At 41.1% G+C, this 18,633-nt stretch overlaps 1 protein-coding gene across 1 annotated transcript in view; it reads right to left on the reverse strand.

Moving 5' to 3' along the window:
* The window catches only part of SLC14A2 (solute carrier family 14 member 2), a 70,183-nt gene continuing 51,550 nt past the window's right edge, over positions 1–18,633 (reverse strand). Inside the window, exons 15-19 of the mRNA XM_020985743.2 lie at positions 17,155–17,347; positions 12,702–12,849; positions 11,915–12,049; positions 8,008–8,057; positions 1–2,200 (exon numbers count right to left, since the gene is read on the reverse strand). Of these exons, the coding sequence (XP_020841402.1) occupies positions 2,000–2,200; positions 8,008–8,057; positions 11,915–12,049; positions 12,702–12,849; positions 17,155–17,347 (727 nt within the window). The 3' untranslated portion in view covers positions 1–1,999. The remainder of the gene's footprint in view (positions 2,201–8,007; positions 8,058–11,914; positions 12,050–12,701; positions 12,850–17,154; positions 17,348–18,633) is intronic.

Genomic DNA, 18,633 nt, shown 5'->3' on the forward strand with positions numbered 1-18,633 from the left:
AGTGCCGATTGAATACATTTAAAAGAAAAAAAAGCAATAACGTAGAGTGATGATTCCAGCAGAAACAAGCACACTCTCTGCATCCCGTGGTGTTTTTCCCCTGGCAAGATTCTGACCAATGGGAGGGTCTTTTCTGCCTTTGCCCCTTGCTTCATTCTCTAAACTGACTGAAGTGGAGGCAGGCAGGGGAGCCAGCCGGGGTGGTCACACTGGAGAGATAGCACAGGTGCAAATTGTCTTCCTACCTGTGTGTGTTGGGTGAGACACAGAGAAGGTGAGGAGGAAGCTGAAGCCATTAATTTTGCAAAAGGGATTTGGGTGATTTATGAGCCATTTGCCCAATGGGAAGTACACTACCCATGTGTTAGGGGTTGGCGCTAGACCTGGCATTGTTCCTAGGAAATGTTGGGCTCTCCACCCTGTGAGAGGCACAGGGAGAGGGGAGGGAGCCATGGAAGTGAGTCTGTAATCCGGGAGTTTGAGAAGGGTGAGGCCCTTCCAACCCTAGGTTGTTGGGGTTATTCAGTAGTGGCTGACTCTATATGATCCCTTTGTCTTTGTCCTTGGGGTTTTCTTGGCCAAGATACTGGAATAGTTTGCTATTTCCTTCTCCCATTTTACAGATGAGGAACTAAGACCAAAAAAAAAAGGGTTAAGTGACTTGCCTAAGGTCACATAGGTAGTAAGTGCCTGAGGCTGGATTTGAACTCAGGTCTTCCTCACTCCAGGCTTACTGCAACACTTAGCTGCCCAGGTTACAGGTTCTTCAGTAAAGCTCCAGGTTATAGTTTCTTTAAAAAAGAGCCTTACATTGAAAGAGAAAACTAGTCTTTCCCATAAGAATATTCTTTTGTGTCCATGACTCACTTCCAAGTTTTCAGCCAACCAAACAACCCATTGTCAAGTACTTTCAATCTAGTCTCTATTACTCTCTGAGAGGAAGAGCCGTGGGAAAAGCCTGAAGCAGGCAAAGTTTAAATATGGGGGAGGGGGAGAGAGGACTCCCATTTTAGAAAACCCACCCTCTCGTTTCCTGGGCTGATAAGACAGATAAATTGGGGGATGGCTCTTCCAACGTTCCCAAAGTCCTTGGCCTTAAAGAACAGTTTCCTTCAGAATTTGCAATATGGTTCAATTTACAGAAAATGCAATCCCATGATACTGCTCCCAGGACCTCAGCCCAGGTGCAGACAAACCTGCTTTCACAATGGACTCAACCAGTGTTCCAGCCTCGAGTTACCAGAACAGCCATGGCTTAAAGGGGATCCTACCATTTGGCAGGTATTATTTTTGTTGCCTGGATAGACCTTTTTTATCTCCAATATGACTCAAAGCCCTCACACCTGGATAAAACTGTTAGTTTGGTATGACCAAAAAAAACCCCCATTAGGATAAGAACATTTTAGAGCTTGGAAAGAGCTCAGAGATCATCTGGGCCAACTCTCATTCCATGAGATGAAGAACCTGAAGCTCAGAGTGGTTGTGACTGGCCCAGGTGACACAGCACGGTTGCAGCAGGGCTGGGACTAGAACTGACATTTCCTGGTTTCCGATCTAGTACCATGCTACTTCCCTAACTCAGAGAGACTCGGCTCTCGGTAATCTCCTGATTAATGTTGATTTTCATTCTTAGATTTTTGAAACTGTCTTGTTTCCTTCTTGGCATCCTTATACCGAAGGATATGCCTCGAATTTTAAAACTGACTTTTTTTGGGGGTATGGGTACAGTGATAAGGGAATTTCCAAAACTGAACTCTTCAAAGTTTAGTACATGGCATACAGAAGGTCTAACTAATAGTACTGTAAGGATTACATATCACATAATCATTGTTCAGGAAACAAATAATTTTAAACTAATGATTAAGGATAGTTGTGATGGATTGCTTGGTGCAAAGGATCATAGAAAGCCCAGAAAGGAGTGGCAGTGGATTAGACTTTCAATAGAAAAAAAGTCTGGCTCTAGAGATCAAGGGGTTTGACGTGTTCATGTTGTGGTAGGTTAGGAAACTACATAGGCCTGATATTTGGTCACGATGGAGGCTCTTCGGCTCCTTTCCTGAGACAAGTAGTAGAGCCGGTTAGCTTCTGGGTAAGTGACCTTGTTGAGTGGTAGCTTGTAGATGGCTGAGCTGTTGGTTGTCAGTAATAGGAAGATGAGTGCTGAGAGACAGAAGGGCCAGGTACATGGGGGCAATCCAAACTGGAGAGGAGAAATGGGAAAAAGAAAAAGATGAGGGTCATGTTTCAGCTCAATAGACATAGATTAACACTGAAGATGCATAGCTAAAATAAGACACGATTCCCATCCTCAAGGAGCTTACAATGGTAGGAGGAAAGGCTATGTGTTAATATTAATAAGTGTTAATAAGTGAAGAAGGAGCGCGGAGTAGTAGACAGAGGCCGTGCCTCAGTCAGGAAGATCTGGGCTTGAGTCCTGCTTCTACAAAACATATTTCTGTATTAGCCATGTTGCAAAAGAAAACACAAACAAAATAAAACAATAAAGATGAAGAAATTTTTAAAAGGTATGCTTCAATCTGCATTCAGAGTTCGTCAGTTAATTCTCTGGAGATAGGTAACATTTTTTATCATGGGTCCTTATCTTGGTTCATCTTCTTGATCAGAGCAGCTAAGTTTTTCCACAGTAGATCATCCTTACAATGTTGCTGCTAGTGTGTACAATGTTCTCCTGGATTCTGTTCATTTCACTCTGCATTAGTTCATTTAGGTCCTCCCAAGTTTTTCTGAAATTACCCTGCTCATCATTTCTTTTTTTTTTTTCCTGCTCATCATTTCTTAAAGCACAATAATATTCCTGCCACAATCATATACCATAACTGGTTCAACCATTCCCAATTGGCGGGCATCCTCTCAATTTCCAATTCTTTGCTAACACAAAAAGAGTTGTTTTTGTACATATGGGTCCTTTTTTGGGAAGGCTTTTAATCTCTCCATGCCCTAGGCAACTCTCTGAAATATGTCATAAATGTTGATAATCTGCATTGGTAGAGGGAATTTCTACTCCAGGAGTTCTTTCCACTTATGAAACCATAGGTTTGGACCAAAGAAAACAACGATTAATCAGTCACAGAAGAGGCTCCAGGGTAGTAGGATCGAGTAGACAAGAGAAAGATCACTTCTTGATGAGCTGACCAGAAAAATCTTCATTTCCATTTCTTTGGCTGAAAACAGTTACCAACATATAGAGAAATGCTTCCTGGGTATGGAACGGGGAGCCATCATGAAATTCCCCAGCCAAACTGAACTCACCCATCACTTCTACACTGTCTTGACTCTAGGCCTTTGTTCAAACAATTCCATAGGGTCAGGATGTCCTCCCTTCAAACTCTACCTAGGCCTTTTAAAAAAGTCGAACTGATGTATTTTATTTTTTACGTCATAGTTATTTCCCAATATGATGACCACTTCTCCACCTACCCTATTATTGCATTAATTCCACCCTTATTAACAAGAAAAAATTAAGTAAAGCCAACTGACTAAATGAGTCTGGCAGCATATGCAATATCCCACACCCATAGTCCCTCACCCCTCTACCAAGAAGAGGAAAGCATGTACCGTCATCTGTTCTCTGTCAGTAAGATTATACCCATTTTTAAAATATGTCAGTCTTTCTAAAAATGTATCATTCTTCCCTTTTTTATTTTTCAAATTAAATTTTCTTTTTTGTTGTGAACTTAACATTTTAATATGCAAAGAACATGAGGTTTGTCCTGTATAAGAAATTATGAACTATATGTACAGTTAGTTTTTAAAGAGGTATATGGAAGTAACAAAACTGGGTTATTTGTGTCCTCCTGTCCTTTTTTTGTTTTGTTCTCTGCATTAAATTTTTTTTTTGCATATTTATCACTACTCTCTAACTTCCATTCTCTCCCACCTCCAAGTAGAAGCCTCTCCTTGTAACAAATGTGTATGGATCCACTCAAATGCCACCACCTCTATGACATGTGACCCCTGACTCTTCTCCCCAGCCAGCTGAAAATGTGCTTTTCCTATCAGACATTGCCTAGCATCCTGTGACTCTTATGTACTTATAACTTAGATAATTTGTCTATTTGTCACATCTCTTTATTCATTATAAATTGTAACAGGACAGGGGTCATGTCTTACTTCATCTCAGTATCTCCCCCAAATCCTTGGATGGTGCTCTGTAGACAGTACTACTTGATGGCCTGCATAAAATACATTAGTGGTAATGGTCTGCATTTTTATGTCTAAAAAGCCATTTCAAAACATACAGTAGAACATAGGAAACCCTTTTATTACATGGTCTGAGATATACAATCAAATTATCTCACCCCAATTCCAACTACATGTAGTAGTAAAAACCTGTTGCAATAGTCAAACCACTGATGTGTCTGGCCCCATGTGCTAAGCATTATAAAAGAATGTCACTGTACTTGGTAGAACCTCCTGCTTTTTACTGATACATATCAATGGCATTCACAGTGAAAGATGACTGTTCTGTGAAAATGGGAAAACTATCACTATGTGTGGCTAGTAACATCCCTATTAGGTGGCTCAATGGATAGAGCATTGGGCTTAGAATCAGCAACACTCATCCTCATGAGTTCAAATCTGGCCTCAGACACTTACTAGCTGTGTGACCCTGGATAACCCTGTTTGCCTCAGTTTCCTCATCTGTAAAATGAGCTGGAGAGGAAAATGGCAAACTGCTCCAGTATCTTTGCTAAGAAAACCCAAAATGAGGTCATGAAGAGTCAGAAACAACTGAACAACAACAATACCCCTACACAGAGCACCTATTTATGTGTCTGATTTAGGGGTAGGATAAAGATAGGAATGCCATTTTATTGACATAGGAAACTCCCAAGTGAGAAAACTTGCTCTACCAATGCAAATCAGTAATTGATTCAATAAGCATTTATATAATTATTACATAATGATAATAATTATATTATAATATTATGTGCCTAATATTTGTCCTGGACAAGATGGGACTTGAAAACAGCATGAAGCATTTAGAGGACAATTCAGAAACACGGAATTTTCTATTGTGTTTCCCCCCCCCCCCTCAGTTTATCATACTGTCTTTCAGATTAGGTTTAAAGCTCTCTAGGGACAGACTAGTTTTAAACTTCTTTGTCTTTAATGGACTTCCTTGTGCATAGTAGGTGTTCAATGATTATCTGTAAGCAAAGTGATATAGTCAAAAGAATGCTAAATGAAGAATCCAGTTAGGAAGCCTAGGCTCAAAGCCCACTTCTAAAGGCCTGTTACAATCTCTGCGACTGTTCATTAACCTCCCTGAGGCTGTTTCTTCTTTAAATACGCATCTGCTTCTTCTGGGAGCTGGTCATTTGGAGAGTGCCAATTTATAACTTAGAAGGCTGAAAGAGGGGCTTAGACAGTGGGGGAGACTTTCCCAGAGTCTCACCCATCAAATGTCTGAGTAGGAATTTGAACCCAGGTCTTCCTGACTATAGGTTCAGAACTTGGGATCATCTCAGATCTGTAAAATGGGCACTAATAATTTCATTTTACTTAATTTGCTGCGTTGTAATGAGGATTAAATGAGAGAGTGGCTGTAAAAAACTCATTGTAATCATAAAGTGTTGCAGAAATGTTCATCGTATCTGGAAAAGGGGCCTATGTATTCAAGATGTAGATGTAAGCTCCTTGAAGTCAGGGAGCTTGTTGTGTTCATACAAATAGAAATATATATTTTTGAGCAGATTGTAATTTCATCAGTTTTAGGAGCTATGGATTAAAAGTTCCCTTTAATGGTAAAGATTCATACCTGCTCTGCAACATATAATCTTAGAGAAATGCTTGGGGCACTGCGAAGCTGAGTGTCTTACTCAGAGCCACACAGCTGGAATGTGTCAAGAGGTAAGACCTGAATCCAGGTCTTACTGACTCTAAAAGCCAATTCTCTATCAGTTTTCTCATGTTGCTTCTCACATGTGGGCAGTAGGTGGTACAGTGGCTGAAGTTTTGGACTTGGAATCAGGAAGACCAGGGCAAGTCACTTAACCACTCTCAGCCTTAGTTTTCTTATCTGTAAAATGGGCATAATAATAATGCTTACCTCACATGGTTGTTGTGAGAACTAAATGAGATAATGTAGGTAAAATGCTGTTTCAAATTGTGCTATAGAAATTCTAGCTTGTGTGTGTATTATATACATATATGAGTATATATGTATGTTATACATATGTGTGTGAATATAGCAACTGTTTAGCCTATGGTCTTGAACATAATAGATATACAACATTGAATGAATAGAATCACAAAAAGTACTTAATAAACATTTGTATGAATTAAGCAGGGGTGGGGACCATATGGCATTCTAGGTCCTTGGGTGTGGCCTTTTGACTGAATCCAAGTTTTACAAAACAAATCCTAAGGGGATTTGTTCTGTGAAGTTTGGATTCAGTCAAGGGGCAGCACTTGAGGACCTAGAGGGCCACATGTGGCCTTGGAGCCACAGGTTCCCTAGAACACTTCTCATGATAAGAAGCTCACTATCTCTCAAGGTAGATTGTTCCGTTGTTTAACAGTGGTGATTATTAGGACTTTTTTTTTTAAATGTTGAAACAAATTCTGCATGCTTGCTATGAGAATTTCGTGAAGGAGTAAGAGTTTTCAAAGAATCTTGGAGGATGGGGATGGGATTTGGATGTGAAGAGGTTGGGACCTCTATTTGCCCTCCAGCGTAGCAAACACTTAAGATTTGTACTTGTTGCAAAGGGGAGGGAGCGACTACAGCCTGAATCCCTGGAAGCAATGCCCAGGGTCCTAGCAGCCCATGTCTTTACCTAAGCTGCTCTTGACAGGTTGTCCCTGCCCAACGTGGAGGCCTGTCTCTTTGGGCTTTGGCTGTACCTCTGTGCTTTATTTCAACATTTGGGCTCAAGTGGAGATAGCTGATTGCAATTTATTCTCCCACACCTTTTTGTTTGGTCAGTTATGGGCAGGTAGCACTGGAATTCTTACCTATCCTTTAATCACTGAATTGGGTGTTGCCTCAGACAAACTGAGACCTGGGAAAGACCTTAGCTTAAAAAGGCCAAGTTCTCCCACTGCCTCCTGGGCCATCTCCAGTTGTCCTGACCTATGTCTTGCCACTGGACCCTATGACTCTGGAGGAGAAAGTGAAGCTGGTGACTCTGTAGCCTTGCCTCACTCAAGTCCAATTCACTTGCAAATCAAGACATCATCCTACTGATGGCATTGGTCCTCTAGGAGAATGAGGGAGGAACACAATAGCACTTGTAGACAATACTTCATAGTTCTGCTGTCTAAGGGGTCTGTCTGTCTGTCTGTCTGTGTATACCTGAGATGCTTGTCGTATAAATGTAGGGAAAGGATAGAAAACATGAAAGAGCCTCAAGAATACAGCGAAGAAGTGTAAAAGGGATCTGAGTCCTGAAAGCCATTCTGGGATTTGTATTTCAGGGAAACAAAAGCATTCTCTCCAACCCCTCCCCCCCAAAGCAGATAGAGGGTGAGAGGAAATACTTGTTCCTCAAAACTATAAATCTCAGAAGGCCTTAGATCTCCAACTGCCCATTCTGTGGCAGAAGCCACAGAAACAATGACAAATGAATTCAGGCATACCCTCTGTTAAACAGACCTAACATACGCAAGTTTTTACTTAAGGGAAAGACAAATTAGGGGGTGACTGAATTAAGAGTGATGGATTGCTCTACAAAAGAATTTCCTGCTTGATTCCTTTTCAGTAGTTTGCTCTGCTGTGTTTAAAATGGATCTGATTGACCAAAACTTCAAGAAGACCACGTCTAGGCCCATGTCCACTGTGTGTGGAGCATCCCAATTGATAAGTGCTGGAGATGTGTGTGGGAGCAAGTACAAATGGTGAGAGATAGGTGGAGTGAAACAAGTGTGTGCAGGGGGAACAGTAAGAGAGGAGAGGACTTCAAAGGTCAGAATGGTTATAGAGGAGAGGCTAGTTTGAGGTAGGACATTGCAGGTGACTGTAACGATCTCAGATCAACTTACCACAGACAGTGTGTTGGTAACGGCACCTCCCAGGTAGGCTGTAAACAGTGCTGAGAAAAGATAACAGTGGGAAAGTGATGAGTAAATATTTCATTGACTCTGGCCCTAGCCTTTGAATAGGGTTTCGTGGCAGCTGTAAAGGCATTGGCTCTCATTGGACCTGGGGCTGATGGAATTTAGAGATAGAATGGACCTCACCTGTCTTCTGGCCAAATTTTACATATGAAGAAACTGAAGCTCTCAGAGGTCTGAGGCCTGGACACATGAAATGACTTGCCCTATGTCACACAGCTAAGGTATGGAGCTGAGATTCAAACCTAGGTTTTCTGACTTGGAATCTAGTTCTTTTTCCTTATATTTGCTTTATTTCTCTTGCCAGACCAAAAAGGAAAAAAAAGTCTTCCTTTTTTTTTGAAAAGTATCATATTCCACAAAAGGAGGTAAATCTGATTAGAAGTCATATGCATTTTTTAAAAGGCCCCAAATCCAGCAGTGAGCACTCTCTTAGGCCCCACCATCTTGTTTCCCATTAATAGGCACTTTTAGGAACTTAAACTGTGAATAAAAATTTTACTATATGGTAAAGGTAAGTGGATCCCAGGGCTCTCAGCTGGCATCTTTATTAGGAACCATTAATAAACTATATATATTTTATTAAAATATAAATATGGATCATTACTATATTGTATACATTAATAAATAACGTAAATATATGTGACTATAATACACATATTTATTAATATACAAGATACAAGTATATACTATCCATGAAGGTATGTGTATTTATATATCTATGCATATATATGTACATACACTTAGCTAAATCTATATCCCCCAGATGGAAACAGTAGCAGTAGTAAAAGCACAGATTATGAAATACTTCCCTCTACAATCCAAGTCTGTCTATAGACCTGCCTTTTCTCTCTCTCCCTTACTGATAAGTTGGGGATATGCCAAGGGCAGAGTTAATGTACCCACAGAAAATAAGCTAAAAATGTAATAAAAAAAATAATAAAAACACAAGTGACTTCTGATCAGGAGTGGGTAGGTAAGTGTTCAACAACCAGCTCTGTGGGGAAAAATGTATATAGGACACCCATTTAACCTGAATCACTAACATTTTCTTCATCACTGTCTTTAAGTTTTGAAAATCAACAAAATAATAAATCAAATATTGATTCATAATGTTTCCTGATTTCCAAGGTGTAAATGCTCTCATTGAAAATTTAACAATCAGCTCATTGGAGCCTGTTCAAGCTAGCTCCAAAACATCCCTGCTTCTAGTGAAGGAGGGTGGGAGTCGTCAAAATGAAAGAGTAAGATGATCTCTCTAGAGAGCCAGACGGGACCTCGGGGATCATCTGCTCCAAACACCTCATTTTATAGTAGAGGAAACTGACGATCCAGGAGGACTTGCTCAACACCACAGAGGTAAATAAGCCTCGAAGGTAGAATTTGAACCCAGGTCTTCTGACTTCAGAGTCAGTGTTCTTCCCACTGTGCCATGCTTAGGCATTTATTCATTTAAATTGATAGACTGAAATTTATCAAAGGTGTTACATGTTAAGGACTTGGATCTCAATGCTGAGAAATAAAGGAAGGGAAGAGTGGAGATAGAAAAATTAGTCTTAGTAATTGCTGGAGTAAGAGAGAGTCTTGAAAGTTGATAGGGCCCTGGCCTTTGAGTTAGGAATCTTGTCTCTGACAACATTCTAGAGAAATAAAAGGGGGCACTTAGCCTCTTAGTACCCCCAGGCAACACTAATACCATAAACCTCACAAAGGTTGAAGATTTGCATGGAGGTTGGTGTTTCCCGCCTAGGCTTCTCTAAACCAACTAAGTCACAAGTTTGGACCCTCCCTAAGTCCCAAATAAATAAAAATTTTTAAACTGCCAGCTAAATAGAGCTCAGGCCTACTACCTGCTGGGTAGTTTCCTTGGATAGTATTGGAGGCTCTGATGAGAGACAAAGGAAGCATCTGAAAGGGGCATCTTCCTGGCTCAGGGTTTGGTTCTCACTTGCTTTTTTTTTTCTTTTGCTTTTTGCACCCTCTAACCATAGCCTGGAACCATGGGGTGCTTAATCCTCCACAAAATGAATGAGCCATCTTCTGTAGAGGGGACACCTCTTAGGAGTTCAGAGGTATCCCTCTAAGTGGGCTTGGATATAAACAGAGCGTCTCTTGGAGCTCTTGCTGTACCAATGCCTTACTGGATTAGAAAAACCTCATGTAAAGCAGCTAGGGAGCTCTGGCTGTAAACCCCTGTTCTGGGATTTCCTGGTTCATCTCTTGTCTGGTTAGTATCTATACTCCCCTCCCCCAAAGACTTGCAGGGGCTCCTTGGGCAGGAGCTACATTTCAGGGTCCTTCTGACAGCTCATCAGGTCACATTCCTCCTTTAATTTCAGTGTGTCCCTCAAACTACTGCTTTCTGCTTCCCGTCTGGGTGACTAGCTCTTTTGTGTTGCTAACTTCCAGTGTACCACCACCTCTCTGTCCTCCCAACTCTTTTTTAAACTGTAGTCAGGAAATTGATGAATCACAAAACGTCCCTTTATTTTAAAGATTAGAAATCTTTTGAGGATTTAAATATGGCATTTCCATGTGTGAATGTGGAACAGGCGTGTTAAAGGCTTTTTTTTTTTTTTGATGACTGGTTATGGGTCTCAGTTTCAGGTCATTGCTCTTGCCTACTTAAACGATTTGTTGAGAAAAGTTGTTTGCTTCAAACCTGAGGGAAAGTCCTGGTTGAAGCTTTCATGTCATGTTAAGACTTTAGATTCTTTTTTTTAAAACACAATTGGAGTTGAGTGACTTTCCCAGGGTCACACAGCTAGTAAGTGTCTGAGGCTGGATTTGAACTCAGGTCCTCCTGACTCCAGGGCTGGTGCTGTATCCACTGCACCACCTTTATGTGGTTGTATGGTTCTTTAGACTTATATGGTTCTAAGAACCATCAAATCATAGAATGTTAAGGTTGGAAGGTATCTTAAATGCTTGTTCCCTTCCCTACTTGTCTCTCTGAGAGAGATCTAATTGCCTTTTTGTATATGGCTGAATTCCTACTTTTTTGGTGAGAATATAAAAACCACCAAACTACCAACTATTTTTTTTTCCCTTCTAAAATGTTACTGGACTGCTGGGTAAACACGGTCTATTGCTCCTGGAGTGAGGGCTTTGGACCTGTGGTGGGAACAGGACCACTACATGCTTCTGTACAGGTACAACAGGGCGGTTACGTGGCACAGTGGATAGAGTGCTGGGCCTGGAGTCAGAAAGACTCATCTTCTGAGTCACTTCACCCTGTTGGCCTCAGCTTCCTCATCTGTAAAATGAGCTGGAGATGGAAATGGCAAACCAGCATCTTTGCCAAGAGAACCTCCAATGGGGTCATGATGAGTCGGACATGACTGAACAACAAACGGGTGTAACTCGTTCAATACAATCTTGTATCTCAGTTTTACAAACTGAGTCACATTTTCCATGTGCTGGAGGAGTTTGCGCTTTAAAGCAATGTTACCAGGAATTCTTTTGGAAAGTGAAGAGTCCTTTTGCAAAGCAAGTAATTTTTTCCTGAAATGACTTTTGTGCAAAGTAGAAATATCGTTTATCAGGTTTGTTTAAATAACCCATGTTTACATAGCATTTCGAGGTTTGAAAAGTGCTTTCCTTGTATATAAGTAGATAGGACAGAGTCTCACTATCCTTACTTTGCAAAGGAAGAAACTGAATTATAGAAAGATCAAAGGACGTGTTCATGATAGAGTCTGGTAAGTGGCCTCTTGTCTCCGGGTCCACTATTCTTTCCACAGCACCGTGCTTCGAGTAACATATCCACACCCACCTGCACCCATACCTGGATTCCCACTTCAGTTCCAAAGGGTCTTAGGTTTGAGGTACCTACCACAGGTGATTGCAAGGAGGTGTGTCTGCCAGGTGATGGCGTAGAACATTCCTCCTATTGCTATGCAGGCCAGCGTGCTGTTGAATCCCCACAGGCCAAAGTAGATGGAATTGAAGGGTGTTGCCAGAGTGAGGGCTGTCAGAAAAGCCAGACATTTATATCACCGGTACATTCAGGAAACACTGGAGACAGAGCAGGCCCATTGAACAGTTTCCTTTTTGTTTCCTGTCTGTTTTCCTTCACACATTCCGGAGCAAATGACCCCTTGGGCCGTTTAGGTTTGGGGTTTCGCTCAACATAATTACGGTGGAAGGGACAGCAATTGACAGTGAGCTCAAGGGTGCAATGACACAAATGACTGTAAGGGCTGGCATTAGCCATGCCATAGCTACCTACAGAGTAACATTTCAGAAATATAGGAAAGGCTTCTTGGATCTAAAAGGCTTGTTCTATCTGAGAGGTGATTGGTATTCCTTTAATCCTGCTGGATACCTCTTTTCATTCCATAAACAGAAAAAAAAGCTTTGAATTCAGAAACAGAACAATGACTTTCAATTTTACTAAGTTGTAAATGACTGATATGTACTGAAAATGGGGGTGGGGCAGGGCTAGACAGCCTGAAGACTGGCTAGGTGGCTGAAGTGGAAAGCCTGGGGGTGTTATCAGAGAGTAAATGTTCAAAGAAACTGGAGGCTGGGATCACTAACCTCACAACTTTGCTAAGGTGCTGCCCTGGATACCAATATTCTCACTGACCATTGGTGATGGGTGAATAATGGGATCATACCTGCTAACATCCCCATGGTAGATCCAATTGCAGCATGCAAGCAAATAAGTGGTGAAGAGATGAAAAGAGCTACAAGGAAAATGCCACCAGTCCAGGGGTTATCGCAGCCATACACCTGACCAATTCCAACAGGAATGGCTCTTAAAAGCTGTAAGGACCATACAATAACATGCTTATTATATGAGTAGATGATATAGCAGAATTAAATAATGATGAGGCAGGATTCACAGCTTAATGGAAATTTTACTGAACTAGAACTCATGACATTTGGAAGTTCTAGGTCTCTCACCAAAGAGTTTGTGACCTTAGGCAAGTCACTTTTCTCTGAACCTCATTTTTTCTCCCCTTGAAATTGAAGGAGGGTGGATTATAATATTTTTAGGATCCCTATGACTCAGAATTGCATATTTCACTATCATTTTTCCCATAGGGTTTTTTTTGGGGGGGGTGGGGGAGGCAATCAGGGTTAAGTGATTTGCCCAAGGTCACACAGCTAGTAAGTATCTGAGGCCAGAGTTGAAGTCGGGTCCTCCTGACTCCAGGGCTGGTGCTCTCATAGGATTATTCTTTTTTTAATTCAATCAAGTCAAACTTAATAAGAACACAAGCTTTTATTCCCACATTGTTAGAGGATTTACTAGAATAGATTGCTATTATTTAAAACAGTGGTGTCAAACTTGATTAGAAAAAAGGGTTAAGAATCCCTGGGGTGTCATACTGACTTAGTTTTAAAATGTAATATTATCTATGTCTCATTGTATTTTTGTTTATTTTGTTAAACATTTCCCAATTACATTTTAATTTAATTTTAATTCAGGCTACCATGGTGAGTATTGCTGCCTCTTACATGTGTTTGACATCTCTGATTTTTTCTTAAAAAAATTGTTATCTTTTGATTTTATATCACATATATTTCCCAGTGTATCCTTCACTTCTCCCCCTCCCAGAAAGCCATCCCTTATAAAGAATAAAAACTTTTTTTATTCTTTATAAATTTTTATTTATAAATCTTTATAATTAAAAAAAATTTCCCTATTATATTTTAATCTAATTTTAATTCAGGCTACCATGGTGAGTATTGCTGTCTCTTACATGTGTTTGACATCTCTGATTAAAAAATACAAAGAAGGGTGAGGTGTGGGTTCTGTCCAACCTCCTTCCTCCCCCCAGATGAGAACTCTTTGACTTAAGGATTTTGTGGTACATTAAACTGCTCAAAATCAAAGTGTGTTAGAACTGAAAAGGAATCTTATGCTATCTTCTCCAACACCCTCACTTTACAGATGAGGAACCAAGATAATCAAGTAACTTGCCCATAGTTGAATAACAGGGCCCTGGGTAGGAAGGAGGCCTTCCCCTACTGCTGCTGGCTGTTGTCTCCAGCTGCATATCTGTCCCATAGCTCAATTCCACTGCTTTTTTTTTCTTTCAACTTTACTATCACAATCTTTTTCTTAAAAGAATTGTTATCTTTTGATTTTATATCACGTATATTTCCCAGTGTGTCCCTCACTTCTCCCCCTCCCAGAAAGCCATCCTTTATAAAGAATAAAAGCTAAGGGGAAAAAAGTTCAGCCACCCAAATCAAAAAAGTTTCTTGTCATATGCAGTGTTGTTCTGCAACCATGGGCCTCCATGTCTCCGAAGAAGCAGGAAGAGGGGTAGTCTCAGATCTTATCTTCGGGGCTAAGCTCCAAATTAGAATTTGCTAGCAATCTGTTTCAATTGTTTTGTTGCTGTTCTTTCCACATATGTTGTGGACGTTGTAAATACCATCTTCCAGTTCTGCTCCCATCACTTTGTATGAGTTCATGTGTCTTGTTATGGTTCCCCTTCTTTGTCGATCTTACTGCACAGTAATACTCCACTACATGCATGTATGCCCATTTGTGAAACTGTTCATTCCCCAATCACAGAGTCCTAGGATCACAGGTCTAGAGCTCAAAGCGACCTCAGAAGCTTTCTGGCCCAATTCCATCACTTTACAAAGGAGGCCAAGAGAGATTAAGTCATTTGCCCAGGATCACCTAAGTGGAGTTTTAGGTAGGATTTGAGCCCAGATCTTGACTTCAAGTCCAAAATTCTGTTTGTTCTGTGAGGCAATGAATGGACTTCTACTTGACTTCCGCTTTATTTTTGCTATCACAAAAGATGCTGCTATAAATATTTCAGCACAATCATTTTCTATTCTAAAGCATCTCCCAATTCTTTGTTTTTAAAACTTTCTTTCCCCCCTGACAGATAGACATGAAACTCCCTCAGCCCAGAACCTGGTGTGGATTCCTCATTACTCATTGGGCAGCTAGGTGGCACAGTGGATAGAGCATCAGGCTGGGAGTCAGAAGACCTGAGATGAAATTTGGCCTTAGACGCTTATTAGTTGTGTTAGCCTGAGCAAGTTGCTTAACCTCTGTTTGTCTTGGTTTTCTCATCTGTAAAATGGGGGTAATGACAGTGCCTGCCTCTCAGAGTTGTGAGGATCAAATAAGATGATATTTGTGAAGTGCCTAGCACACAGTGCCTGGTATATAGTACATGCAGTATAAACATTGCTGCTACTGCTGTTCAGTCACTTCATTTGTGTCCAATTCTTTGTGATTCCATTTGGGATTTTCTTGGCAGAGATACTGGGGTGGTTTGCCATTTCCTTTTCTAGCTCATTTTGCAGATGAGAAAACTGAGGCCAACAGAGTTAAGTGACTTGCTTAAGGTCACATAGCTGGTAAGTATCTGAGGCCAGATTTGAATTTAGGTCTTCCTGATTTCTCTCCGTTGTGCCACCTACCTGCCCCATATAAACATTAGCCATTAGCTATTATCGTATCATGTCCAACCTGGTGTGGATTTTAAGTCCTTTCCAAAAAACGTGGCTGCTTAATGATTATCCAACCTTTTCTCTCATTGCTCCCCAGCTTAAACTCTCTGTTCCAGGCTATCTGGTCTCCTCATTGCTGCCCTTATGCCAAACTCAAAATCTTAACTATGATTCTGCTCCTTTGTTTATGGGGTTTTATCATCAAATGTCCTTTCTGCTAACCCATGCCTATCAAATCCACCCTTCAAGGATCTAGCTCTGGATTTCTCCATTAAGCCCTTGTATGATTTGTTTGTTTATTCATCTGTCCATCTTACTATTTAATTATTTTCATCATTTCATGTGTCTGTCATCATGTTTCTCAGACCCCACTGTAAGGCCTTTGAAGGCAGAGGCCACCTTTGATGTTTCTCACCCCTAATTAATGGCAGTGAATCTAGATTGGAGGATCTGAGCTTGAGTCACAACTTTGCTTTTATTAGTTGGGTGACCACCTCACTAGCTGTGTGACCCTAGGCAAATCACTTAACCCCAATTGCCTCACCAAAAAAAAAATGCTTGGATCGATTTGTTGGCCTTGGACAAGTCCCTTCCCCTCTCTGGGCTTCAACTTCCTGAAATGTAAAATGAAGGGGTTGGGCTGGATGATATCAAAGACCCCTTCCAGCTTGGGATTCCATGATAATTTTTGACAGTTAGTTGAATATTAGACTTCTCAAGTCTTTTCCCTGAATGAAAACCTTCTGTGGTTCATTATTGCCTCTTGTACACAAACTCTTCAACCTGATATTTAAAGACCTCCATAGTCTAGCTCCAACCTACCTTTCCAGATATTTCTTATTATTCTCCTTTAGGACTCTGGGCTGCAGCCAGACTGGGGCAGCTCTTTTGAACCTGGCATTCCCTCTCCTCTTTCTGTGTTACATGGATTGTCCTCTCTGGCTGGAGTACGGTGTCCCCCCATCTTTGCTTCTTGGAATCTCTATCTTCCTTCACTTTGTTAATGCCACCTGCCTCTTCAAAGGGACTGGTATTTACCTCTCTGTGTACCCATCATAGCCCCAAGTATAATGTAGGCTCTTTGAAGGCTCTCTGTCTTTTTCCTTATGTTTTCATACCCCCAGCACTTAGCGCTGTGCCTAGTTTCTTCTAAGAGATGCTTCATAAATATTTGTTGATTTGTTAAAAACTTACCTTAAAAGGAGTACAATATACACCTGACCACAACCATGTAAAGAGAACAACAAAAAGGAAGACTGAATGTAATTATAATGAGCAAGCTTGGCCCCAGAGAAAAGCTAAGAAAATTCAGTGCAGAGGGGAGCTATTTTGGGCATGGGATGCTGCATGTACTGCCTGCCAGACATGGGGGACATGTTGATTAATTTTGCTGACCTATTTTTTTCTCCTCTTTCTTTTTAAAAGTTACTAGGGATGACTCCTTGTATAGGAGAGAGGAGAAGGATGAAAAGGAGCATAAAAACAAAAAATATCAATAAAAACAAGATGAATAAAAAAAACCCCAAAGTAAAAATGCTTTATGTAGGCTCTCAGGTTACCTGTGGCCCCAGGAAAGTAAACATCATTTTCAAAACCAATTTAAAGTAAGGCTTCTTTTCTTCCTTCTGTGACACTTACCAAAGGCACTTGGATCTCAGACCAGGTGATGTTGGGCACTGAGGTGATGGGCTGCACCAGTGTTGTGGGGAAGAAGAGGTTGTAATGGCCCGTAGCTGCCATGTACAGTGACACAGCAATGTTGAATGGGAGTGTGAAGACAGGGAGGTCCCATTTACTGAAGATGGTGCTCAGGGCACTGGAAAGAATTGGGCTGGGAATGGAAACAAGAGAGGGGGAGATCCTTTTAAAAACTCACTTTAGTTAATGTTTCTGTCTTTTAGGGGTGTGTGTGTGTGTCTGTGTGTGTGTGTGTAAGGGCACATAGGCTTATTCTTATGGACTCTGGGAAATGGACTCTAGGGAGTTGGGGATCCTTGCTCCAGAAGTGTCCTTTAGGGATTTATCTGCCTCTCTCAGCTACAGGAGGGCCACAGAAACCCCATAGTTCTATGTATCAGGTTTGTTCTCATCTGATTCTCCTGCCAAACTTTTTGCCATCTTCCCTTTGGTCTCTATAGTGGCCCTGTACCAGCCAATTGGGGGCATCGTTGAATCTCTTTGGAATTCTCCTAGGAATCTCTTGGCTGAAGAGCTCTGGGAATGGTCAAGGATGTCCTTGACAAGTGGGCAGAGTACCTAGCTTTATGTTGTTACCTTTCACCTTGAGAGCAGTTCTGAACCTTTTTGTAGCAGTGTGGGGAAGGCTATGGATACTTTCTTAGATTAATATTTTTAAATACATAAAATAAAGTACATAAGATTATAAAGGAAATCAATTATATTGAAATATATTTATCTATCTATTTACCTATTTTAAAAAAAGACAAGCTCATGGATTCAGTTTAGGAGCCCCTGCTCTAGAGTGTCAGATTTAGGAGTACTGGCAAAGGGGCAGGGGCTATGCCCCTTGAGCACATGGCTCCCCTCAGCTGTAAATAATTCCCTGGGCATGTTTCATAGACCCAAACTCAGAGTGAGTCAAAGCAATGGCAACAGGCTGACTACCAGTAACTTTCTATTAGCTGCTCCATGATGTAAAGCACTGTAGGCGTCAGGGTAGACACATCATAGAGAAAGCTGTTTGACTCTCATGTTGGGGAGAAAGATGTTTCCCCTTCAATACTTCAAGGATCTGAGATGTCATAAATACAGATACTTTTCCCCCCAACACGAACTCTACCTCTCTCCCTTTTCTACTTGCTTTTCTGTGCTGTCTCCCTTCATTAAATTGGAAGCCCCTGTTCTTTCACTAAATGATACAGTTACAGTTGGAAGAAACATTAAAGGCCATCTGATCCATCTTTATACAGCATAAGAAACTGAGACCCAGAAAGGTTAAGTGACTTGCCTATAGTCACTTGAGCCTTATGCATCAGAGGAAGGATTTGAACTCGGTTCCTCAAACTCCAGAGCTAGTGCTTTTCTCATGGTGCCACACCGCCTGCATCCCTGGGTGAGGAAGCAGGATCAAGGGGCCCCTTGCTCCCCAAACAGTCT

The sequence above is a fragment of the Phascolarctos cinereus genome, unplaced genomic scaffold (genome assembly GCF_003287225.1).
Source record: "Phascolarctos cinereus isolate Bilbo 61053 unplaced genomic scaffold, phaCin_HiC Scaffold_4;HRSCAF=312, whole genome shotgun sequence".
Lineage (NCBI taxonomy): Eukaryota > Metazoa > Chordata > Mammalia > Diprotodontia > Phascolarctidae > Phascolarctos > Phascolarctos cinereus.